Source organism: Zalophus californianus, chromosome 9 (genome assembly GCF_009762305.2).
Source record: "Zalophus californianus isolate mZalCal1 chromosome 9, mZalCal1.pri.v2, whole genome shotgun sequence".
Lineage (NCBI taxonomy): Eukaryota > Metazoa > Chordata > Mammalia > Carnivora > Otariidae > Zalophus > Zalophus californianus.
This window is the reverse complement of record NC_045603.1, coordinates 8,316,492-8,342,710: the sequence shown is the minus strand read 5'-3', so window position 1 is coordinate 8,342,710 and position 26,219 is coordinate 8,316,492. Positions and strand designations below refer to the sequence as shown.

The window sequence follows — 26,219 nt, the reverse complement described above, 5'->3', positions numbered from 1 at the left end:
AGGTTTTCAGCTCCACCTGGTCATTCTATAGGGCATCAGTCAGCTAAGTTTTCTCTCTTCTCCCAACAAAGTGGTTAATGGTAACAGTATAACACTGCCTCTTCATTTAAAACAGTACAAGGCCCTTCAGAGTAGTTCTTCACTTCTCACCACTTCTCTTAAGCACCCTCTGCTCCAACCATATGTACTTGTTATGCTGCTCTCTACATGTGACCACCTAGAATTGTCTCTTCCTCCCCAACCTACCCCCATCTCCCTATTATCCATCCCCTTCTTATAGATCAGCTTCCATAAGATCCCAGGTTTGCTACTACTACTGCTTACTTTTACTACTATTATAATGGATTGATCCTCCACTAGATGCTAAGTTTATTGAGCAAAGGAATTTTGTCCCTTTGTATTTTTTTAAACTTTTTTTTTTAAGATTTTTTTATTTATTTGAGAGAGAGAGAATGAGAGATAGAGAGCACGAGAGGGAAGAGGGTCAGAGGGAGAAGCAGACTCCCTGCTGAGCAGGGAGCCCGATGCGGGACTCGATCCCGGGACTCCAGGATCATGACCTGAGCCGAAGGCAGTCGCTTAACCAACTGAGCCACCCAGGCGCCCTGTCCCTTTGTATTTTAACTTGACTATAATACTTGACTATAATACTTGTCTTATTAACTTGACTATAATATATATTAACTATAATACTTGACACAGAATAGAAACTCAATAAATATTTGTTAATTTACTGACTATATTATCCTCACAGCAACCACATCATATACACAATCAAAGCACTGATAAAGAAAAAAGAGGGAAGAAAGTTTTGTCACAGGTAGGTATTTATGTTTAAATAGAAATATACAGAAGATCAGAAAAGGCTTCCTGAGAGAGGTAATATTAATATTTGAGAATAGCCATAAAAAACGAATAGGACTGACAGGTTTCACTTATTTTTCATTTATTCTTTCAACAAGTATGTACTGAGTACCTACTACATGCCAGGCATTATTTCTGGGTTGTAGAGATACTACAGTGAATAAAACAAAGTTCCTGTCCTCAGGGAGCTTATGTTATCCCAGGAGATAGAACAGCATGAACAGGAACACAGATGTGAGAAGGTGTGGATTTATGTTCTAGAAGGGCAGTCCAGTTCAAGTACAAGTTATGGGAGATGTACCTGGACGAGCAAGCTGAGTTTACATCATCAAACCTGCTTTAGAGAATTAATCTGGCAGTGGGGTAAATACTGGATTGAAAAAAAGGAACATAAGATTGGGGGAAAAGTTCCGAAGCTACTTCATTAGGCAAAGTGTAACCTGTTGAGATCCTGAATTTGGGTAGTAAATGTAGAAAGAAGGTAACTGCCACACAACACAAAACCACACCTGGTACAGAGAAGGAACTCAGATCTTTGTTGAATTCATGTGGGATGAATGAGGCAGAATTTACATGTGACAGGATGTGTTTGTGTTTGGTTGCAGAGGGTGAAGGAAAGGAAGGTTTCATAGAAACACTCCACTTCCAGAGAGCAGGGGAAACCTGTAATGGAAATGTATCTGAGTTTTCATTAGGTACCTGGGAAGGAAAACATGGAAATGAAGGTAGAGTGAGAGAAACAGAAAAGAATACAATAGGAAGAGAACAAAAGGAAAAAAGTAGGGAGAGTAAGAGAAAGAGAAAGAGGTACAGACGTAAGGGAATGACATATTGCTATCACACCTGACACCCTTGGTAATGCAGGAATTCCTAGTCTCAAGATTGCCTACTTTGGGTCTTAGACCATCCCTCTGACTACTAAAATTATATATACAGCTGGGTATCTAATTATGTATCAGTACTTTCTACTCATACTATTTTAGAAGAAGCTCAATAAAGCTGTAACTTTATAATGCTGAGGGACAACCAGCTGTCCCCAAACTTAAAGACACAAGTAGGCTCAAGGGCTTATATGAAGGGACATGAACTTACCAGCTGGAAGCAGCAGAAATAAATAAAAACAGAAGACAAATAGAATATGTACTTTATCCCCAGGCTCAACTTCTTCTATTTTCTTTTTTTAAAGATTTTATTTATATATTTTAGAGACAGAGAATGAGAGAGAGCACGAGCTGGGGGAGAAGTAGAGGGACAAGCAGACTCCCCACTGTACATGACTTGGGGTTTAATCCCAGGACTCTGAGATCATGACCTAAGCCAAAGTCAGACGCTCAACCGACTGAGCCAGCTGGCATCCCTCAACTCTTTTTCTGTTGATAACCTCTACACCATTCTTGACAAACCCCCGCCAGATATCTGCAGCTAGAACATAATCTAATGGTGCTGGGTATACATGAGAACATCTTCCCTCAATGGAGTGGCCCAAACTGCCTTTCAGTCTTAGGTCACCTAAGAAGGCCTTCTGTGGTGGACCAGACTTCCATTAACTCACTCAATAAATATATATTGATCAGGCACTGTTCTAGGCACTGGAAGTGGAACAGATAGAAAACATCCCTGCTTTCATGGAGCTAACATTATAGTGGGAGAAACATAAAAATAGAGGTAAATAATATACAACAGAATAATTTCAGATAATTAAGTATCATGTGTAGGGAGGGGGCAGGGTGGCTAAGTCTGATGAAATGGACAAGAAAGGTCTCATTGAGGAGGTAATATCTGAGGTGAGACTTACTAAGTAATAGCCAACACTTAATGAACACTTACTATTAAATGAGACACTTCATGTGTATATATTCAATTTTTATAACACCAAGACGCACTTTTTTTTTATTAACATATAATGTATTATTTGTTTCAGGGGTACAGGTCTGTGATTCATCAGTCTTACACAAGTCACAGCGCTCACCATAGCACATACCCTCCCCAATGTCCATCACCCAGCCACCCCATCCCTCCCACCGCCCCCCCCCAACTCCGGCAACCCGCAGTTTGTTTCCTGAGATTAAGAGTCTCTTATGGTTTGTCTCCCTCTCTGGTTTCGTCTTGTTTAATTTTTCCCTCCTTTCCTCTATGATCCTGTATTGTTTCTCAAATTCCATGTATTAAGACATATTTACTTTTATCATCCCATTTTTTTACAGTTGAAGAAATGAAGGCACTAAGAAGTCACATAACTTGAAAACAGGCAACTGGGTTTGAGAACCTGTGCCCCTAACCACTACACAATCTGGCACTACCGGAATTTGATAAGCAGCAGCTAGCCATGCAGAGGAAGTAAGTTCAAAGGCCAGGAGGTGGGAATGAGTTTGGCATCTTCAAGGAAAGACCAGCATGGGCAGAGAGCACAGTGGGAGGGGAGAACTATATTCTTAAAAAAAACTGGATGAACAAAGATACAAATGTAGGGACCCGAAGGGGTACGTGTACCCCAATGTTTATAGCAGCAATGTCCACCATAGCCAAACTGTGGAAAGAGCCAAGATGCCCATCGACAGATGAATGGATAAAGAAGATGTGGTATATATACACAATGGAATATTATGCAGCCATCAAAAGGAATGAGATCTTGCCATTTGCAACAACGTGGATGGAACTGGAGGGTGTTATGCTAAGTGAAATAAGTCAATCAGAGAAAGACATGTATCACATGACCTCACTGATATGAGGAATTCTTAATCTCAGGAAACAAACTGAGTGTTACTGGAGTGGTTGGGGGTGGGAGGGATGGGGTGGCTGGGTGATAGACATTGGGGAGGGTATGTGCTACGGTGAGCGCTGTGAATTGTGCAAGACTGTTGAATCACAGTTCTGTACTTCTGAAACAAATAACGCAACATATTTTAAGAAAAAAGAAAAAGAAGAAGATAACAGGAGAGGAAGAAAAGGGGAGTATGTCAGAGGGGGAGACGAACCATGAGAGATGATGGACTCTGAAAAACAAACTGAGGGTTCTAGAGGGGAGGGGGGTAGGGGGATGGGTTAGCCTGGTGATGGGTATTGAGGAGGGCACGTTCTGCATGGAGCACTGGGTGTTATGAACAAACAATGAATCATGGAACACTGCACCAAAAACTAATGATGTAATATATGGTGATTAACATAACAATAAAAAAATTTAAAAAAACCACATTGGAATAAAGCAGAATAAAATGTGAAAAAAAAAACTGGATGACACTGGGAGGTTTTTTAAGTAATAAAATGATATGATATGAAGTATATTTTTAAAAGATCACTTTGGCAGCTGTGTAGAAAACCTTAGCCTGGGGGCGCCTGGGTGGTGCAGTAGGTTAAGCACCCGACTCTTGGTTTCAGCTCAGGTTGTGATCTTAGGGTCCTGAGATCAAGGCCCACATGGGGCTCCACACTCAGCTTAGAGTCTGCTTGGGATTCTCTCTCCCTCTCCATCTGCCCCTCTTCCCCCACAGGCATGCATGCTCTCTCTCTCAAATAAATAAATCTTTAAAAAGAAAAAAAAAATCTTAGCCTACTGCCTGACTTTGAGTGTGGTATATAATTTACCATTTTGCTGGCCCCCTAGTAATTATCGCAATAATGTTTTTGGGAAAAGTTATGACATGTGATCTTAATACATCATATTGCTGAGTTTGGTGATATGACCTTGAGCATATCACTCTGAATAAAAATTAAATTGTCACCCTATCCTGTTATCTTAAAGGGTCTTATGGGAAGTTATTCTGAAAAGTACAAAGAGTTTAACTATAAGGTGGTATTTTATTGGAAACATTTAACAGAAATTTGACAATTTGCCTTAATGCCTAACCCAAATTCCCCCTTCACCACAAAAAGGCTGCTTGAAATTGAAAGCACTACTTTGACAAGGTGACTTGTTACATTCCTTGAACTATATTCATGCCCACAAACACTATAGCTTTCCTTACAATTCCTAATCCCACCTCTATGGTATTCAAATGCACTCCAATCTTTAAATGTGGAATTATATTTTAGAGATTCCTTCTCTAAGAGAAGTAATGATGGATGTTTAGAAGTCTACAAGGTACATATAAAAGACCAGAATATATTTAAATATGATCTAAACGTATTTTGTGCAGTCTCCTCCAACATCATGTAATTCATCATGAGATAAGCCAGGAATGTTTTTTTTCAAAGTTAGGAATTCTTTGGTCACTTCCACACTTGCAACAAAAACATACTCCAATAAGCCAGGACAACCTGAAACGTTGCCAGGCCACAATACAGAAAACTGCTGTAGTTATCCTGCTCAGATATGAATAATATGAAAAAAAACTACAGTTAACTGTTGAACACAGGGGGTTGGGGTGCTATCCCCTACATAGTTGAAAATCTGCACAAAACTTTTGAATTTCCAAAAACTCAACTACTAAACAGCCTCCTGTTAATCAGAAGCCTTCCTGTTAACATAAGCTGTTGATTAACACATATTTTATATACTATATTTTACATACTGTATTCTTACAATAAAGTAAATTATAGAGGGGCGCCTGGGTGGATGAGATGGTTAAGGATCTGCCTTCAGCTCAGGTCATGATCCCAGAGTCCTGGGATCAAGCCCTGCATGGGGCTCCCTGCTCGGTGGGAACCCTGCTTCTCCCCCTCCCACTCCCCCTGCTTGTGTTCCCTCTCTCGCTGTGTCTCTGTCAAATAAATAAATCTTTAAAAAAAAAAAGTAAGTTATAGAAAATGTTATGAATAAGGAAAATACAGAACTGTACTGTATTTATCAAAAAAAAATCCACACATAAGTGGACTCGCACAGTTCAAATCTGTGCTGTTCAAGGGTCAACTATAGTTATTCCTGAACATACTAACTTTGGAATGAAAAACTTGTTGAGACAAACCTCACCTAGGATGAAGACATGCAGCAGTTGGGGGAAAGGGAAGACATTTACAGTATTGTGCTTTGTTTCCACACTACAATAGAGTGTTTGAAGAGAAGCCCTATTTTCCAGTGCCAGAGCCTCATATCCTTAGGTTTCCCAATGTGCTCTCCCTCTATGTATCAATATGCTCCCTTCTTTATAAAAGGAGCCATGAACATTTTCCTGAACACTTTACCAAATATTTTTAAAAGATTTTATTTATTTATTTGTTTACTGAGAGTGCGAGAGTGAGTGTGCAAGTCGGGGGGAGGGGAAGAAGAAGGAGGAGAGAGCAGACCCTGAGCTGGGTGCAGAGCCCAACACAGGGCTCGATCTCACAACCCTAAGGTCATGACCTGAGCTGAAGAAACCAAGAGTGGGATGCTACACCGACTGAGCCACCCAGGCACCTCCAAATATTTTTTAACACTGGAATTAAAACATCTTGCCACAGAAAAGAAAAAAATCCAGAAACTGCTACAACCAGGAAAATCCAAACACAGCAACCCTCACTCTGAGAAATGTGTACTTAAGACTAGCATGTCATGGGTCAAGCAGAAAAGGCCAGGCTACAGCTCCTAGGCACATACTGGTGCCACAATGAGGGACCCTTAGGACAATGCACATACCTATGAAAGCAGCTTAGAACTCAAATACCGAGGTATATCACCAGCATATTCATCAATTATTTCTTTTTTTGTTGTTGTTAAGATTTTATTTATTTATTTGACAGAGAGAGATACAGCAAGAGAGAGAGCACAAGCAGGAGGAGCAGGAGAGGGAGAAGCAGACTCCCCACTGAGCAGGGAGCCCGATGCGGGGCTCGATCCCAGGACCCCGGGATCATGACCTGAGCCGAAGGCAGACACCCAACGACTGAGCCACCCAGGCGCCCCATCAATTATTTTTCTGAATAATTATAAAAGCAACCTTATTAATTAAATGAATCTATTCTGGCAAGATCCATTACTATACAAAAGCACTGCCTCGTTACATTACATTCATGGTATATGGTGCAGAGAATGTGTTTAAAAATGACTTTTTAGGGGCACCTGGGTGGCTCAGTCAGTTAAGTGTCCGACTCTTGATCTCAACTCAGGTCTTTATCTCAAGGTCATGAGCTCAAGCCCTGCACCGGGCTCCACCATGGGTGTGGAGCCTACTTAAAAAAAAATAAAAATAAAATTGCATTTTTAGATTCTCACAGTCATTAAAAGATTTCAATCAAGGTAAAATCTCTGGAAACATAATGAATCTCAGCAAAACTTAAATAAAAACAGCTCTTAAGGGGAGCCTAGGTGGCTCAGTGCGTCTGGCTCTTGGTTTTGGCTCAGGTCATAATCTCAAGGCTGCCAGATTGAGCCCCGCCTTGGGCTCTGTGCTCAGTGCAGAGTCGGCTTCAGATTCTCTCTCCCTCTCTCTCTCTCTCAAATAAATAAAAACTTAAAATTAAAAAAAAAAAACCAGCTCCTAATTCACAGGTCATTAATCTTCCCTTCCAATAGCCTCTTGCTTCAAAGTATATTACTCTCAGCCAATTATTTCGAAAAAGGTGCTGAGAATTTCCGATGGAGTAAAATGTAAAACATAACTAAATACAATTTTAACTTCAGTACAATTATATTTAAAGCTTTAAAATAAAGGAGAGAGAGTGGCCACAAAGAGATTCATTTCCCTAACAAAGCAAATAATAACAAAAGTTTTCTTCAAAGCACTGCAGGAGTTTCCACATTACAACTACATGGAAAAAGCAATTACTGGAGAATTTATAAAACGCTGAGACAGATGACAGCAGCAGTCATTGTGGCACATTTTGAAGGCGTCTGTACAGGTAACATGCATGATGTGGGTAGCAAGAAGAGAAAAGGTAAGTGCACACCAGCGTGAAAACCTTCAACTAGCTTGTTGGTGGCATATCTCAAAATAGCAAGGCTCTAAATCAATCAAGGAGAAAGAAAGCACACTGGTGATCTATATCTCAGAGAGAAGAAAGCATCTGAACATAGTAACTCAGAAATCTTAGATGGCATGAAAAAAAGAATACAATGGGAAGAAAATTATGAGCGTTTTTAAATATCAGAGACTGCCAACGAGCAGGAAGTAAAAAAATCTCACCTGGATGATTATGGCAGGTACTGGAGGTTGTGATCCAATATCCACTTTCCCCTTCTTCCCAGTAACAGCTAAGTGCATGCCAGAATAAAGACTGCATTTCCCAGCCTCTCCTGCAGCTCGGCCATGTGACTGAGTTTAAGCCAACTGGACAATAATAGTAAAAGTATTAAGACTGAGTTCCAGGAAATGTCCTTAAAGAAATTGTGTACATTATTCTCTGGACCCTCATCCTTCCTGCTGGCTGGAACATGGATGAGGTGCTGGAGTGCAACCAGACATGTTAGATTATGAGAAAGAAGCCACATGTTGAGAAGGGCAAGGCAATAAAAACAGAAAGAAAATGGTTCCCTGACATTACAGAGCACCGCAACAGCCCTGGGCTACCCACCTCTGGACCCCTTTTACAAGAAAAAAATAAACTTGTACCATGTTTAAAACCACTATTATTTTACTTTTGGGGGGGTCACAAATGGTTGGATATAATCCTAATACAGAATTTGGTGCTATGAGTAAGATGCTTCATGAGAAACAATGTAACATATGTGGCATTGCTTAATAAAACAGTAAGTGGTGAGCACTCACAACTGAAGACTGAAAAGCTAGTGATCATTGTTATGCAATAGCAAAACACCTGGTTAAACCATTGCCCGATTATACTGGGATGCTACTATTTGAAGGGAAACAGTAGGAAAAATTCAGAATGTCCTATGTGTTGCCTGCTTCTAGTAACTTTCAAGAAAATTATACCGGAGATGGGGCACCTGGGTGGCTCAGTTGGTTAAGCAGCTGCCTTCAGCTCAGATCATGATCCCAGGGTCCTGGGATGGAGCCCCACATTGGGCTCCCTGTTCAGCAGGGAGCCTGCTTCTCCTTCTCCCTCTGCAGCTCCCCCTGCTTGTGCTCTCTCTCTAATAAATAAATAAAATCTTGAAAGAAAGAAAGGAAAGAAAGAAAGAAAGAAAGAAAGAAAGAAAGAGAACTGCTTTAAAAAAAAAAAAAATTTATACCAGAGGGGTAAAACTCAGACTAGAGCTAAACTAAACAACTTAACCTTACACCTAAAGGAGCTAGAAAAAGAACAAACAGAACCCAAACCCAGCAAAAGGAAGGAAATAATAAAAATCAGAGCAAAAATAAATGACATAGAAACTAAAAAACAATAGAACAGATCAATGAAACCAGGAGCTAGTTCTTTGAAAAGATCAACAAAATTAATAAACATCTAGCTAGATTCATCAAAAAAAAAAAAAGAGGACCCAAATGAAGAAAATCACTAATTAGAGAGGAGAAATAACAGCCAACACCACAGAAACACAAACCATCGTAAAAGAGTATCATAAAAACCTATATGCCAACAAACTGGACAACTCAGAAGAAATGGATAAATTCCTGTAAACATAATCGACTACCAAAACTAAAGCAGGATGAAATAGAAAATGTGAACAGACCGATTACCAGCAACGAAATTGAATCAATACTCAAAAACTCCCCAAAACTAAAGTCCAGGACCAGATGGCTTCCCAGGTATATTCACCAAATATTTAAAGAAGAGTTAAGGGCGCCTGGGTGGCTCAGTTGGTTAAGCCGACTGCTTTCGGCTTAGGTCATGATCCCGGAGTCCTGAGATCGAGTCCCGCATCAGGCTCCCAGCTCAGCAGGAAGCCTGCTTCTCCCTCTGATCCTCTCCCCTCTCATGCTGTTTCTCTCTCAAATAAAAATAAAATCTTTAAAAAAAAAAGTCTTAAAAAAAGAGTTAATACCTGCTCTCAAACTATTCCAAAAAACAGAAGAGGAAGGAAAACACCCAAATTCATGAGGCCAGTTATCACCCTGATACCATAACCAGATAAAGCCTCCACAGAAAAGGAGAACTACAGGCCAATACCGCTCATGAATATAGATGCAAAAATCTTCACCAAAATATTAGCAAATAGAATCCAATAATACATTAAAAAAAAAAATCATACATCATGATCAAGTAGGTTCACAGCCTTTAAATGGCAGAGCTCCAGTCTCATTTCCATTTGGCAGCCACTGCACTTTGGAGTGCAGTGGTTCACTTTTTCTACTCTATAAGGCTTCGAAGGAAGAAGCTTTTAGTCAACTTAGGTTGCAGGCCACAAGAAAGAGATGTATTAGCAAAGATGTATTCCTTTATATCTCTGCTTACTGACTGATTAGCTCTAGTCTGAGTTTTACCTCTCCAGTATAATTTTGTTGTAAAACTTACTAGAAGCAGACAACACATACAACATTCTGAATTTTTCCTACTGTTTCCCTTAAAATAGTAGCATTCCAGTACAATCAGGCAATGGTTTAACCAGGTGTTTTGCCACTGCATAACAATGATCAGTAGCTTTTCAGCCTTCAATTCTGAGTGCTCATCCCTTACCATTTTATTAAGCAATGCCACATACAGATGGGGGGATGGGTGATACACGTGACAGGGATAAAAAAGAAAAAAGATGAAATAAAGGCTATGAACCTAATCACCAAAACAAAAGTGTGGGGGGAGGGGGGTTCCTTAGGGTGGCCTTCTCACAAAAGCCAACTGTTTCAGACAGTCTCACTGTAATTGCCATTAAGCTAAAGTGGGGTAGAAATGGGTGAGACGTGGAGGCAAATAAATACCAGAGGTTTAAAAACAATGCTTAATTCAGAAATTGATTCCTCTGCCAGGACAGAAAGTCTTCAAATTTCCTATACAGTAACATTTAATAATTGCTATAGACTTTTATATATATATATATACTTTTTTTTTTTTAAGATTTTATTTATTTATTTGACAGAGAGAGACATAGCGAGAGCAGGAACACAAGCAGGGGGAGTGGGAGAGGAAGAAGCAGGCTTCCCGCACAGCAGGGAGCCCGATGCGGGGCTCGATCCCAGGACCCTGGGATCATGACCTGAGCCGAAGGCAGACACTTAACGACTGAGCCACCCAGGCGCCGGACTTTTATATATTATTAATGCTCTCCTTTTCTGCATAGTTTTTTATTGCTGTTATTCTATTTCTATTACACCTATTGTACACTAATTGCTTTGTGAATAGTTATCTTGTGAGAAGACTGCACATTACTCAGACATCCTGGGCTTTGAGCTGAATGCAGTAACGAAATGAAATACTGGAGTAGCCTCTCTTGAGATGAGGTGAATGTGTCATGTGTGTATAAACAAGGGTAGGCATGTATATTAGAACAACCAAAGGGGTAGACTATAGTAAAAAAATAAAATGCTAATTATATCCCCAAACCCATTCTTCTTTTCTTTCTAATTAATAAAAAACTCAGGCAAAAGGCAACCCAAATTAATGACCACAATTCCTAGACTCCCTTGAAACGAGGAGTAATCATAAGGTAACATTCTGGCCAATGGGCTATAAGGAAAAGTATCATATACAACCTCTAGGAAGTATAGCTAAAAAGGGTAAGCATGTCTGCAGCCCTTTTTCCTTCATGCTACCTGGAATAGAGACTATACGGCTGGAGCTTGAGTGGCCATTTCAGATTATAAGGTAGAAAATGCATGTTGGAAAAAAAATGCATGCTGATGATAGCAAAAGAAATTATCCCTGAGGAAGCCCAAACTTTGGATTTACAACTATTACAAAGATCTTAATCATTTCAAATATGTTCAAAGAGCTAAAGAAAACCATGCCTAAAAGAACTAAAGCAAAGTAAGGGAATGATGTCTCATCAAATAGAGAATACCAATAAAAATATAGAAATTATTTTTTTTTTAAAAAGGAACAAACAGAAATTCTGAAAAAGCAGACTAAATGAAATGAAATACTCACTAGAGGAGTTCAAGCAGATTTGAGCAGACATATTTAAAAAAAACAACAGCAGTGAACTTGAAAATCAATCGAGGTTACCCAATCTGAGGAAATGCAAGAAAAGACTAAAGAAAAATGGTAGTGTTCCTCAGAGATCTATGGGACACCACCAAGCATACCAACATATGCATAATGGGAGTCCCAGAGGAAAAGGGGAAAAAGAAAGGGCAAAAATAACATTTGAAAAAATAACAGCTGAAAACTTCTCAAAACTTCTTTAATGAAAAACATTACACATTCAAAAAGGTGAATAAATTCCATGTGGGGTAAACTAAAAGAGATCACACATAGACATATCATAATCAAACTATAGAAAGACAAGAATGAAATCTTGAAAGCAACAAGAAAAAAGTGAATCATCAATGTACAAAGGATTCTAAATACATTTAACAGCCTATTTCTCATCAGAGAGCAGAGAAGCCAGAAGACAGTGCGATGACATATTTAAAGTCTTGAAACAAAAACAGCCTGTCAATCAAGGATTCTCTATCAAGCAAAACTATCCTTCAAAAATGAAGGAAAAATGAAGACATTCTGAGAAAAACAAAATTGAGACAATTTGTAGCTTGCAGACCTACCTTACAATAAATACTAAAAGTGTTTAAGACACTAAAGAGTAACTCAAATCCACATGAAGAAATAAAGAGCACTGATAAAGGCAACTACATAAATAGAAAAGACAATAAGTTATTTTTTTCTTTCCCCTGTCTGAAAAGACAACTGCATAAAGAATTATAAATCTGGGTTGATTAGCACATAATGTATAAAGATATAATCCGTGTCAATAACAGTAAAAGGAAGGAGGAGAACAGAGCTATACAGGAGCAAAGTTGTTTTTGTATACTACTGAAATTAAGCTGGTATTAATCCCAACCAGATTGTTACACTATGTAAATGACAGAGTTCCACTTCTGGGATCTTAGCATAAGGGGCTCCCTGGACACAATCCCCCTGGAAAACAAGCAAAGCTGCTGAAAACTTTTTTTTTTTTTAATTTAAGTCTCTGGAGGGGTACCTGGGTGGCACAGACATTGGGCATCTGCCTTCGGCTCAGGTCATGATCCTAGGGTCCTGGGATTGAGCCCTGCATAGGGCTCCCTGCTCAGCGGGAGGCTGCTTCTCCCTCTCCCACTCCCCCTGCTTGTGTTCCCTCTCTCGCTGTGTCTCTCTCTGTCAAATAAATAAATAAAATCTTAAAAAAAAAAATTAAGTCTCTGGAAATGGCCCTAAAAAAAAAATGGCCCTAGCAAAAAAAGAAGTAGAATCAAGAGAGTCTACTAAAACTCAGTAACAGTGAACATTTGTGGCATTTAAGCCATGATCTACTCCACAGCTTCATGTAAGCTTCATTCCAGGTAGGTGTGGCTAAGAAAGCATTCCTTCTCTCCTCAGCTCCCAATCAATAACCAGAAGGAGCAGGCTACCAGCATTTCTCATCTCCTACAATCCAAGATGAAGAGGCTAAATTCATGCTAAGTGGCACCAGAAGATCACGGGCTCCTCCTCCACCTAGCCTCCATCCATGGAATAGACACTCTATCCAAGATGCAGCAGTCACAGAATACTGAGGCCTTGATCATATCCTCCCCAGCTCATAAGACAAAGGTTCCATGCCCGAAGAAACAAGCCAAGAAGACCAAAAGCTACCACTCTGGCCAAGAGCCAGACTAATAACTCAGAGGTTTTGTCCAGGGGAGAGAGAGTCCATAAGAAAAGAAAGTTCCTGGGGTGCCTGGCTGGCTCAGTCGGTAGACTCTTGATCTTGAGGTTGTGAGACTGAGCCCTAAATTGGATGTAGAGATTACTTAAAAATAAAATCTAGGGGCGCCTGGGTGGCTCAGTCAGTTAAGTGTCTGCCTTCGGCTCAGGTCATAATCCCAGGGTCCTGGGATCGAGCCCCACATCAGGCTCCTGGCTCAGCGGGAAGCCTGCTTCTCCCTCTCCTGCTCACCCCACCTCTGCTCTCTAATAAATAAATAATTTAAAAATAAGTAAATAAAATCTAGAAGGAAAGGAAAAGGAAAAGTTCGTTCCAATGCTCTCCACAGAAGAACTGACTTCATTTGAGACAGACTGTGAAGAAATTCAGGCCGAAAGGGGTTCTCAAAAAATAGCTCCTCTTAATCAGAAACAACAAGCTAAACTGCAGGCCAGGTAGCTCACTAGTAAGAACCAGGGAAAGAGACAGCTAAGAGCCTCTTCTGGGGTCAGAACAAACCTTTGGCCTAAAAAATTACTCCAGCCCAACTAGATCAGACTGATGAACAATTCATGTCAAACAATTCAACGGGAGAAAGAATAATCTTTTCAACAAATGGTGCTGACAATCAGATATCCACATGAAAAAAATGAAGCTGAACCCCCATCTCACACCATATAAAACATTAACTCAAAATGGATCAAAGGTTTAAATCTAAGAGTTAAAAATAAAAAAACTCTTATAAGAAAACAGGTGTAAATCTTCATGACCTTCAATTAGGCAAGTTTCTTAACTATACCTAAAGCAAAACCAAAGGAAAAAAACTTATAAACTGAACGATCAAAATTTAAAAATTTTGTGTATCAAGTGATACCATCAAGAAATGAAAATGAAAACCTACAATAGGAGAAAATATTTACCAAGTATATATCTGATAAGGTATTAATACCTTGAGTATATAAAGAACTCTTATAACTCAATAATAAAAGACAACCCAATTTAAAAATGGGCAATTTGATTATACACTTCTCCACAGTAAGTATATAAATAGCCAATAAGAACATAAAAAGATGTGCAACATCATTAGTCATTAGGGAATACAAAATAAAACCACCATGAGATACCACTTCACACCCACTAGGAGAGCTAGAACCAAAAAGATAGATTATAAGGATGTGGAGAAACTGAAAATGTATGAAATCATATTATATGATTCCACTCATATGAAAGTGCACAGTAAGGAAATCTATCAAAAGTAAATTAGTGGTTCTTTATTTGGAAAAGGGGAGGTAAGGGAAGGACTGGGAGATCATGCTAACTAAATGGTACAGGTTTCTTTTGAGGTGATGGAAATGTTCTAAAATTGACTGTGGTAATGGTTGCACATATCTGTGAATATACCAAAAACCACTGAACTGTACACTTAAAATGGGTGACCTGTGTGGCACTTGAATTATTTATCTCAACAAAGCTGGGTTTTTTTAAAGGAATAAAGTAGGGGCGCCTGGGTGGCTCAGTCGGTTAAGCGACTGCCTTCGGCTCAGGTCACGATCCTGGAGTCCCGGGATCGAGTCCCACATCGGGCTCCCTGCTCAGCAGGGAGTCTGCTTCTCCCTCTGACCCTCTTCCCTCTCGTGCTCTCTGTCTCTCATTCTCTCTCTCTCTCAAATGAATAAATAAAATCTTTAAAAAAAAAAAAAAGGAATAAAGTAGCTGCTACAACAGAGATGAACCTTGAAAACATTATTCTAAGTGAAAGAAGCCAGACACAAAAGACTACATGTTGTATTATTCCATTTAAATGGTGAAACTTTTAAAGATTTTTTTAAAGTAATTTCTATACCCAATGTGGGGCTCGAACTTACAACCCCAAAATCAAGAGTTGCATGCTCCACTGACTGAGACAGCCAGGTACCCCTAAATGGTGAAAAAAAAATTTTTTTTTTTAATTTCTACATCTCTGAGCACTTGGGCAGCTCAGTAGGTTAAGCATCTGACTCTTGATTTTGGTTCATGTCATGAACTCAGGGTTGTGATATGGAGCCCCGAGTTAGGCTCTGAGCTGAGCATGGAGCCTGCTTAAGATTCACTCTCTCCCTCCCCCTCTGTCCCACCCCCCATACCCCGCTTGTACTCACTCTCTCTCTCAAAAAAACAAAAACAAAAAAACCCCAAAAAACTACATCTCTGGATGGCCCTAAAGGTATGGCCAATAAAGAAATACTTATTCAAGAGAATGTACTCACTTATCTGGAATAATACAGAATAGGAAAATCCACAGAGACATAAAGTAGATTAGTGGTTACCTGGTGCTGGGAGGGTGGGGGGGAGATGGGTGATAACTGCCAATAAGTATGGGGTTTCTTTCTGGGGTGAGGAAAATGTTCTGGAACCAGGGCACCTGGGTGGCTCAGTCAGTTAGCATCTGCCCAGGTCATGATCCCAGGGTCCTGGGATCAAGTCCCGCATCGGGCTCCCTGCTCAGCAGGGAGTCTGCTTCTCCCTCTCTCTACCTCTCCCCCCTGCTCGTGCTCTCTCTCTCTCGCTCTCAAATAAATAAAATCTTAAAATTAAAAAAAAAGAAAAGAAAACAAGAAAATGTTCTGGAACTGGATAGTAGTAACAGCTGCACAACCTCATAATATGATAAAAACCACTGAATTGTATGCTTTTAAAAAAAATGTACCAGGGCACCTGGCTGGCCCAGTTGGTAAAGCATGTGACTCCTGATCATGGGGCTGTGAGTTCAAGCCCCACGTTGGGTATAGAGATTACTTAAAAATAAAATCTTAAAAAAAAGAGTGTACAATGTGTGATTTATGTGTATGTATAATTTATATCTCAATTTTTAAAAAAACATGTACACTAAAGGGTCCAAATTTCATAAAATAAAAGTTCTTACTGCTGCATCAAGGACACCTGCAAGTGAAACTACTTTTTTCTCACACTGCCAAGTGCATGGCGGTAAAAAAATGCAATGACTCTTGAATGCAGTTTGGTGCCACTCCCTCAATTCATGTTAAGGTGCCAGCAATCTTTCCCACTATTGCTTTTGCATTATCAGTGCATATATGAACACAGTAAAATGAGCAATAACATCTTAGTATTATTATAAAAATCATTTTGAACTTGTGACTTTCTGAAAGTGAATGAGGGACTTCTTCCACCAGTCCATCTGCAGAATCCACTTTGTGAACCCCTGGACTAGATTATACACTCCTAGAAAGAGGGAACACATCTTAAATTTACACAGAAGGAAGTACAGATGAGTCAGAAAAGGAGCATAGGTCTTTCTGTCAGGCTGACTTGGGTTCAAATTCTACAAGGGCCATTTGGGTTACGAGAGCTTAAATTCTCTATGCCTAAGTTTCCTATGCTATAAAATGAGAATACCCATCTAGCAGAATTATTGTATGGATTAATGAGATGAAGATATAGTAATCTAAGACCATCCAAACTAAAATATAACAGGCGTTCAATAAATGTTAGTTCCCTTCTCCATCTTGTTCCCAACCAGCTAGTACAGTTCCTTGTACATAGAAGATGCTCAGTTGCTCAGTAAATATTGGTGGAATTTAATTAGTTACAGATCTATATAAGTCAAAGTTCTAAGATGAAATTTAAATGCTTGATTTAGATACTTTGAGATATATTCAGATATTTTTCACAAAAATATTATATTCACCTTATGGTAAACTGAAAAAGTATTCCTCTTTAACATTAGTCGAATTTTTAAAATTAATTGTTTTCCAGGTGATATAAACAATCTATGGTAACTTTATTAATAAGCCACTATGGTGAAAAAGAGCTTAAGGACTTTGTAGTCAAACAGCCTGATTTTACATGCCTACACTACTACTTACCAGACTATGTGACCTTAGTTTAATTACTAATCCTCATGGGGAGAATAACTCTCACAGTTACTGTGAGGATTAGATGAGATAATACATTAGAAGTACTCATAACAATGCTGACACAGAGTAAGAAGAACTCAACAAATATTTTTAAGCAATTTTTTCTAATTTAAGTATGTTATAATCCAGTGGTATTCTTTTGTATAATTTTATATAGCATCCTGGCAACACATAGAGATGTAATTTAAAAAAAAGAAAAAAGGGGGGCCTGGGCAGCTCGGTTAAGCGTCTGACTCTTTGATTTCAGCTCAGGTCATGATCTTAAGACTCCTGGCATCAAGCCCCATGTCAGGCTCCACGCTCAGTGCAGATTCTGCTTGGGATTCTCCCTTTTCTTCTCCCTCTGCCCCTCTCCCCATTCATGCTCTCTCTCTCTCTCTAAAATAAATAAAATCTTAAAAAAATAATAAAAAAAGAAAAAAAACCCAAGGTACTCTTTGATAAGTTATGGATCTCAGTAACTTTTGGGTGAATGCTGATAAACCTTTTATGGTATAAAAGTTTTCCAAATATACCATAAACTTACTTTCCCTGCCTTTCAGTGGAACAATCCAAGAGATTCTAAATGATGGTATTAATCTGGAATCCCTTAGATTACTCCTTTAAGAAGAGAACTAACTATGTTCTCAAATCAGGCTTTGACTTCAACTTCAAATTATTCCAAAAATGGGGTTTGAGGAGATTACATAAATTTTCTGTGCACACCAACAGATCCTACCTTCAATGTGTCAAGTATATCTTTAAAAATACAAAATTGTCTACTAGGAAAAAAAAAACTCCAATATAACAGTCAACTGAAGTAGTTTGTTTTCTGTCACCATTAAAATCATAATGAAACAGAAGACTACAGCTGAGAAGCCCAAACATTCCTGACATGAGTATGCTTCCAACTTGAAGGATCTGATTTGGAGTAGGAAAGAGAACATCTTTAAAGAATGTTAGGTACATAGTAGACATTAGCCATTTTAGTTGATAATGACTATATGCAGCAAAATAAATACATAAATAAAATATCACCTTGGCCCCAACATGGCATGTTTATGGAAACACTTCTAGCATTTCCAAGGTACTACCCATGTATGACATGCCTTCAAAACCTAGATAGAAGAGGAAACAGCAGGGACAGAAAATCCCTGTTCAACCTAAAACTCATTTCTTTTAAGTTATAGCCCTGAAAAACTCCTCAGAGTTCATGATCTTTTCAATAGCACCACTCACTCCCACCCACATACCCTAGCCCAAAAACACTGCTCTAAAGGAGCCAACAATATACAGCGAGGAAAGAAAAGTCTCTTCAATAAATGGTACTGGGAAAACTGGACAGCCACATGCAAACAAATGAAACTGGACCACTATTTTACACCATATACACAAATTCACTCAAAATGGAATCAACACTTGAATTAAGACCTGAAACCATAAAACTCCTAGAAGAAAACATAGGCAGTAAACTCCTTGACATCGGTAAACTCCTTGACATCGGTCTTGATAATGATTTTTTGGATTTGACAGCAAAAGCAAAGGCAATAAGAGCAAAAACAAACACGTGGAATTACATCAAGTGAAAAAGCTTTGCACAGCAAAGGAAACCATCAATAAAATGAAAAGCAACCTATCAGAAGGGAGAAAATCATTGCACATAATATATTTTACAAGAGGTTAATATCCAAAAATATAAAGAACTCAATCAGCTCAAAAAAGAAAAAAAAACTGAAGTGAACTAAAAAATGGGCAGAGAGGGGGAGCCTGGGTGGCGCAGTTGGTTGAGCATCCAACTCTTGGTTTCAGCTCTGGTCTTGGTCTCCGCTCAGGTCATGATCTCACTGCTGTGGACTGAGACCCACATCAAGCTCTGCACTCAGTGCAGAGTCTGCTTCAGATTCCCTCTCCCTCTCCTTCTCCCTCCCGCTCCCACTCCACTCTCTCTCTCGCAAATGAATACATATTTTTTAAAAAATGGGCAGAGAATCTGAATAGACATTTTTCCAAAGAAGACATACAGAGGGCCAACAGGTACATTAAAAAAAAAAAGCTCAATTATCACTTATTATCAGGAAAATGCAAATCAAAACCACAATGAGATATAACTTCACACTGTTAGGATGGCTATTATCAAAAAGACAAGAAAAAACAAGTGTTGGCAAGGATGTGGAGAAAAGGGTATGCGTGGGCACTGCTGGTGCAAATGTAAACTGGTGCAGTCACTAGGGAAAACAGTATGGAGGGTCCTTAAAAAATTAAAAACAGAACTATCATATATGATCCAACAATTCTACTTCTGGGTATTTATCCAAAGAAAATGAAAACATAACTCAAAAAGATATATGCGTGTCCACGTTCAGTGCAGCATTATCTGCAATAGCCAAGACACAGAAACACCTAAGTGTCCATCAATGGATAAAGAAAGAACATGTGATACACAAACACACACACACACAAATATTATTCAGCCATAAAGAAGAATGAAATCTTGTCATCTGCAACAATATAGATGGACCTTGAAAGCATTATGCTAAGTGAAATAAAACAAAGACAAATATCATATGATCTCACTTATAGGTAGAACCTAAAAAAATTTTTTAAGTTTATTTTTTAAAGATTTTATTTATTTATTGAGAGAGAGAGAATTTTTTTTTTTTAAAGGAGTGGGGGCACCTGGGTGGCTCAGTTGGTTGAGCAACAGACTCGATCTCAGCTCAGGTCTTGATCTCAGGGTCATGAGTTCAAGAATCACGTTGGACATGGAGCCTACTTAAAATTTTTTTTTTTAAAGGAGCTCATAGATACAGAGAACAAATTGGTGGCTGCCAGAGGTGGGCGGTGGGCCGAATGAGCTAAGGGGGTCAAAAAGCACAAACTTCCAGTTACAAAATAAGTCATGGGATGCAATGTACATCATGGGTAACCACAGTTAATACTGTATTACATACTTGAAAGTTACTAAGACAGTAAATCTTAAAAGTTCTCATCACAAGAAAAAGTACTATATATATAGTCATGGATGTTATCTAGACTTACTGTAGTGGTCATTTTAAAACATATGCAAATTATCAACTCATTATGCTGTGCACCTGAAGCTAATGTAATACTAATGCCAATTATACCTCAATTAAAAAAAAACAACACTGCTCTAGAGGAAAGTCTAAAACTCAATCTAAAATATAAAAACTCAATCATTTCTTGGGAAAAAGGGAAACTAGGAAGGGAACATTTTCCATAGTAAACAGAAGAGATCCCAGTAACATCCTTTCCTCTAAGAATGACAGAAAGGAAACTGATAGTATTCGGTAGAATATTCAGAGCCAAGTCTGCTCTTTAAAAGATAAATACTAAGGAATCCCCAAGTCTTATAAAGACATGCATATCTTGTGCTATCTAAGATTTGTTTAAGATGAGTAGCTAAAATAAATATCATCATCCCTCATTCCACTGTTCAGTTCTAAAAAGTTCTACTCCAAGAAGCTCTTCAAAAAGCACACTTCCATATGGTAATTTACACTTTATTATAAACAATAAATGTTTATTAAAAATATTAACAGCAATAAACTTTATAGTCAGCAAACAATTTTGTAAGTGCCTCCCAACACCATACTAGTCTACAGCTTCTTTAGAATCAAAGTGTGTGAAAGAATCTAAGGGCACACTTGCTAGCAGCATTCTCACACCCCCACCAAAAGACACAGGTGCTTGCATAGAGGAAAAGCCAAGTCCTAACTATAAAACATAAAAACCTGTGTATGTTTAATAAGAACTCAGTCATGCCAATAACATAATAATGTGTTCTTGCACTAATCAAGCATTTTTCTCAAGAAAAAATATGGATGTGAGGATTTTAAAATAAAAATATGATATAATCCACAGCACTTACATTGCACTTCTTCAAAAACTAATGTTAATGACCTTCAGGATGAATTATCTCTATGACAGTAAATACGAAATATCTGAGGAAAAATGTATAAGCTGATTGGTTTTTTAAAAACCAATGCCATACGATGTTTTCACTTTTTTTTCATTTTTAGTTATGAAAGAATTTAAAATTCAGAAAAGTGAAATGATAACCCAAATATAACAATCATAACACACTGCCATTTTTGCTTCATTTTTTTTTTTTTATGAAACAGAAAATTGCAAGTTAGTTGGTTTCCCTGCTCATTCCACTGTCCTTTCTCCCCTTTCAGAAGTAAAAATCCTACTGAAATTAATGTGTCTTCTTCTAATACACGGGTTTTTTAAAAAAATAATTTTGCAGGGTCACCTGGGCAGCACAGTAATTGAGCATCCAACTCTCGGTTTCAGCTCAGATAGCAATCTCAGGGTCCTGTGATCAGGCCCCACGTCAGGCTCTGTGCTCAGTACTGGGTCTACTTGGAATTCTCTCTCCCTCTCCCTCAAGCTCCTCCCACTCGCTCAAATAAATAAATCTTTAAAAAATAATTATTATTTTGCAGCATACATATATGGATCCATAGACAACACAGCACTGTTTTGTTTTTAACATTCATAAGTGGTATCACATTCAAATTCTTTAACTTGCTTTTTTTTCCTCAACGTAATGTTCCAGGATTTATCTGTGTAGACACACACAAACCTGGTTTGTCCATTCTGTGTTATAGTAATAAATTGCATTAAAATACTACTGCTTGCTTATCCAGTCCTCTACAGTTGGATAGTTTCCAAATTTTTCCTATTACAAATATAACTGAAATAAAAATGCTAGTACATGTTTCCTGTTGTATAAATCCAAGGCACAGGGAACCTGGGTGGCTCAGTCGGTTAAACATGTGCCTTCGGCTCAGGTCATGATCCCAGTGTCCTGGGAACGAGTCCCACATCAGGCTCCCTGCTCAGGGGGGAGCCTGCTTCTCCCTCTCCTCCTCACTTGTGCTCTCTCTCGGTATTCTCTGCCTCTCTCTCTCTCAAGTAAATAAATAAAATCTTTAAAAAAAATCCAAGGCTCCTCTGTAGGGTATATATACCTCACAAAATCTTGCCAAAAATTACACATCCTTCAACAGTATATCAAGGTTTCTCTTCCCCACTGTCTTAACTGGTACCATTAGACTTTATGAAATTTGCGCAAATTGAAGTGTTTGAAATAGTGTTAAGAATAACCCAATTTTTGTAGTTTTATTAAATGGGCTTTCTCTTTGTAATATTTCTATTTCTAGATTATTACAGATTTGCAATATATAACTTATACCTTTCTTGTGTTCACCCATAAAGTCATATACTATAGAATTTTAAATTTCACATTCAATCTTTCAACAAAACAAAAATTTTTCTTTAATTATGATTTTCAAGTTGGCATAAGCTTTTAGGAAAATTATATAGAGTATCTTTAATAAAGGCATCCTGGGGACGCCTGGGTGGCTCAGTCAGTTAAGCATCTGCCAGGTCATCGATCAAGCCTCCTGTTGAGTGTAGCAACCTGCTCAGTGGGGAGTCTGCTTAACCCTCCCCCTCTGCCCCTTCCCCTGCCTGTGCTGCTCTCTCTCACTTGCCTGCTCCCTATCTCTCAAATAAATAATCTTTAAAAAAAATAAAATAAAAAAAGACATCCTACATTTCAGATTTTCATACTGTTCTGGGGCTCCTGGCTTGTTCAGTTGGTAGAACATGCAATTCTTGATCTCGGGGTTGTAAGTTCAAAGCCCCATGTTGGGTGTAGAGATCACTTAAAAATTAAAATCTTTTTAAAAAAAATTTCATATTGTTCTACTCAACAAAGGAGGTAAATATCTTAGACAAATAATCTGATCCTTTTTTTTAAATAACAGTTTTGGGGGGATATAAATCACATACCATTAATTCAATCTTTTAAAGTGTACAATTCAGTGGGTTTTGGTATATTCACAAAGTTCTACCACTATCTAATTCCAGAATATTTTCAACTCCATACCTGTTAGTAGTCACTCTCCATTATCCCCCTTCCAGCCCCAGCAACCACTCATCTACTTTCTGTAGAGAAATTCATCAATATACTCTCATTCATAGTCTAAAAAACTTCTTTGGGTCATTTCCTTCAATTAGCTAGTGAATAAAACTTTTAACTGTTACACACACACACAACCTGTCCTTACTATGGAAGGCAGTCTAATAACTTAGGTTCCCTTAGGAAAAGGCACAATTTGTTCACAAGTCAGGGGTAAAACCTACCTAACAGCATTATGAATACCATTAGCTCCTTTGATGTTACAATTATACTTGCCCAAAACTCAGTTCATTAGTTATATAGCCACACAGTATGCACACATCACTATTCTTTCTTTTGAAAAGGGCTGATGGTTGGGCGCCTGGGCAGCTCAGTTGGTTGAGCGACTGCCTTCGGCTCAGGTCATGACCCTGGAGTCCCGGGATCGAGTCCCACATCGGCTTCCTGCTCGGCAGGGAGTCTGCTTCTCCCTCTGACCCTCCCCCCTCTCATGTGCTTTCTCTCTTATTCTCTCTCTCAAATAAATAAAATCTTAAAAAAAAAAAAAAGAAAAGGGCTGATGGTAATCGGGCCATGAGTACAAAGGCATGAGCTGAACGATGCCCTAGAACAAAACGCACTCAATGCCAAGTGCCTCACTGGACAGAAGCAGCTCACAGTTTAGGGCACATGTTCTATCTCTTTTACCAAATGAGTTTTAAAAAATGCCTTTAACAAATAGGCTGCAAAAACGCCTGAAGAGTCTAAGGGCCACTGAACAACTCTACCGGATTAAAACAGCAGAGCCTTGTTTTCCCTATTTTCACAGGACTTTAACAGATGTCAACCAGAGCTCTCAATAACCTGAAAGCAAATATAGTCACAAGACAGCTCACCAGCATCTCAGAAAAAGAGCTACAATGTCTAGGGAAGAACAAAATGTGTAATAAAGAAACAACAGCTCCCTCCATGACACCAGGGGCCCAGCTCAGGAACAAGGCAGCCATAAGGTTGGTAACCGTATCTTTTCTGGTGCTTAATTTTCCTGCAAAACTGCCTTGGGATGAAAGAGGAAGTTCCAACCCTCAAAGCAATGAATTCCTCAGCTTTACCACCTCTGGCAGAATTAAACACTCAAGGCACAAAACTTAATACAAAGAGAATACTGCAAGAAACTAGTCTTGCAACTCAAGGAAAGCATAGTAAAGCACAGCCCCAAAAGCTCTCTAAAGTGTATTATACAATCGTGACCACAGAGCAGTTCACAAAAGTACACAGGAAGGGACTGCTTATCTACATTTTTCACTCCCATGGTGGTACATAATCATTTGTTATCTGCACAGTACTTTATTATATGCCCAGACTATTCTTATAATCACAATTCTGGAATTACTTATCACAATAACTAAGTATGACAGATTAAAATTTATTTTCCTTTTTCTAGGTGTTCAGATTACAACAGATGGGAGAAAATCAGCATGGCAAAATAGAGAAAGAAGACTTCCTTTGTCTCAAAACCCTGTCAAAAAGATGGCAGAATTGGGGCGCCTGGGTGGCTCAGTTGGTTAAGCGACTGCCTTCGGCTCAGGTCATGATCCTGGAGTCCCAGGATCGAGTCCCACATCGGGCTTCCTGCTCGGCAGGGAGTCTGCTTCTCCCTCTGACCCTCTTCCCTCTTGTGCTATCTCTCATTCTCTGTCAAATAAATAAATAAAATCTTTAAAAAAAAGTTTAAAAAAAGATGGCAGAACTGCTGAATTTTAGGGTTTGAGGAAACCTAGAGTATCCAATGATTTCAGATGATGAAGAAAGTAAAAGTTCAGAAGAGTTATAAGCAATTTCCTCAATGTCAGCAAATTAGTGGCAAAGGCAAGAGGAGAACCCTGGCCTCCTGATTTCTAATTCAATATTTCCACACTAGCATATTTTTTTCTGTAAATAAATAATAAAATAGGTGAGGAAGATTCTGGGCTGTTTGGTTCAGCCCACCATCTTGTCTTTTTTTTTTTTTCCTTAAGTTTTATTTATTTAAGAATCTCTACACCCACATAGGGCTGGAACTCATGACCCTGAGATCAAAAGTTGCATATTCTTCCAACTGAGCCAGCCAGGAGCCCCAGTCTTTTAAAATGCCAAATCTTTCCTCATATTGGCTTGCAAAAAAAAATTACAACAAAATCCAGACCTGTTATCATTTCTGCCAATCTGAAAGGAAGAGCAGTTCAATAAAACAGGCCAGGCAATGCACTGGAATTACAATGAATATAGAGGGATTATACGAATAGCAAATGAAACAGAGATGAGAGATTCTGTTTAGGCCTCAACAATACTACTGAGCAAGAGAGTTCCATGGTATAACTTGTTCTAGATAGTTGAAGTCAATGATTACTACTTTAACTTTTGATTTTTAAATTTTTAGTAAACTATTCTATAAATTTTTTAATCACATAGGCTAAATCTGTAACAAAAAAATAGCCTTTTAAACCATCATTTATTTTTTATTATTATTTTTTAAGATTTTATTTATTTATTTGACAGAGAGATACAAAGCAAGGGAAGGAATACAAGCAGGGGGAGTGGGAGAGGGAGAGGAAGAAGCAGGCTTCCAGCCGAGCAGGGAGCCCGATGCGGGGCTCGATCCCAGGACCCCGGGACCATGATCTGAGCCGAAGGCAGATGCTTAACGACTGAGCCATCCAGGCACCTCTAAACCATCATTTAGACAGCAGAAAGGAGGACAGAGCTGGGTGGGAACAAAGCGTGAGAGGAAATGAGGAGTACAATTAGGATGCTATTGAAGAAGTCCAAGAGAGAGGTGAGGGTGGCTTAGCCAAGGGCAATAGTGGAGCAGATAGTCTGAAATAGACTTGGTTATCCCTGCAATGCAAAGATGGTTCAACATATGCAAACTATTTAATATGATGGACTACATTAACAGAACGAAGGGTAAAAACCACAT

General features: G+C 38.7%; 1 protein-coding gene across 4 annotated transcripts in view; it reads right to left on the bottom strand.

Annotated features, from left to right (window-relative positions):
• Positions 1-26,219, bottom strand: part of MRTFA (myocardin related transcription factor A) — a 193,547-nt gene that overhangs the window by 122,887 nt on the left and 44,441 nt on the right. For 3 of the 4 annotated variants that reach the window (XM_027592261.2, XM_027592260.2, XM_027592262.2), the window contains exon 3: positions 7,902-8,045. The exons of the other annotated variant lie outside the window; for it this stretch is intronic. In XM_027592261.2, the coding sequence (XP_027448062.2) occupies positions 7,902-7,979 (78 nt within the window). In that variant the 5' untranslated portion in view covers positions 7,980-8,045. The remainder of the gene's footprint in view (positions 1-7,901; positions 8,046-26,219) is intronic. 4 annotated transcript variants of the gene reach the window in all.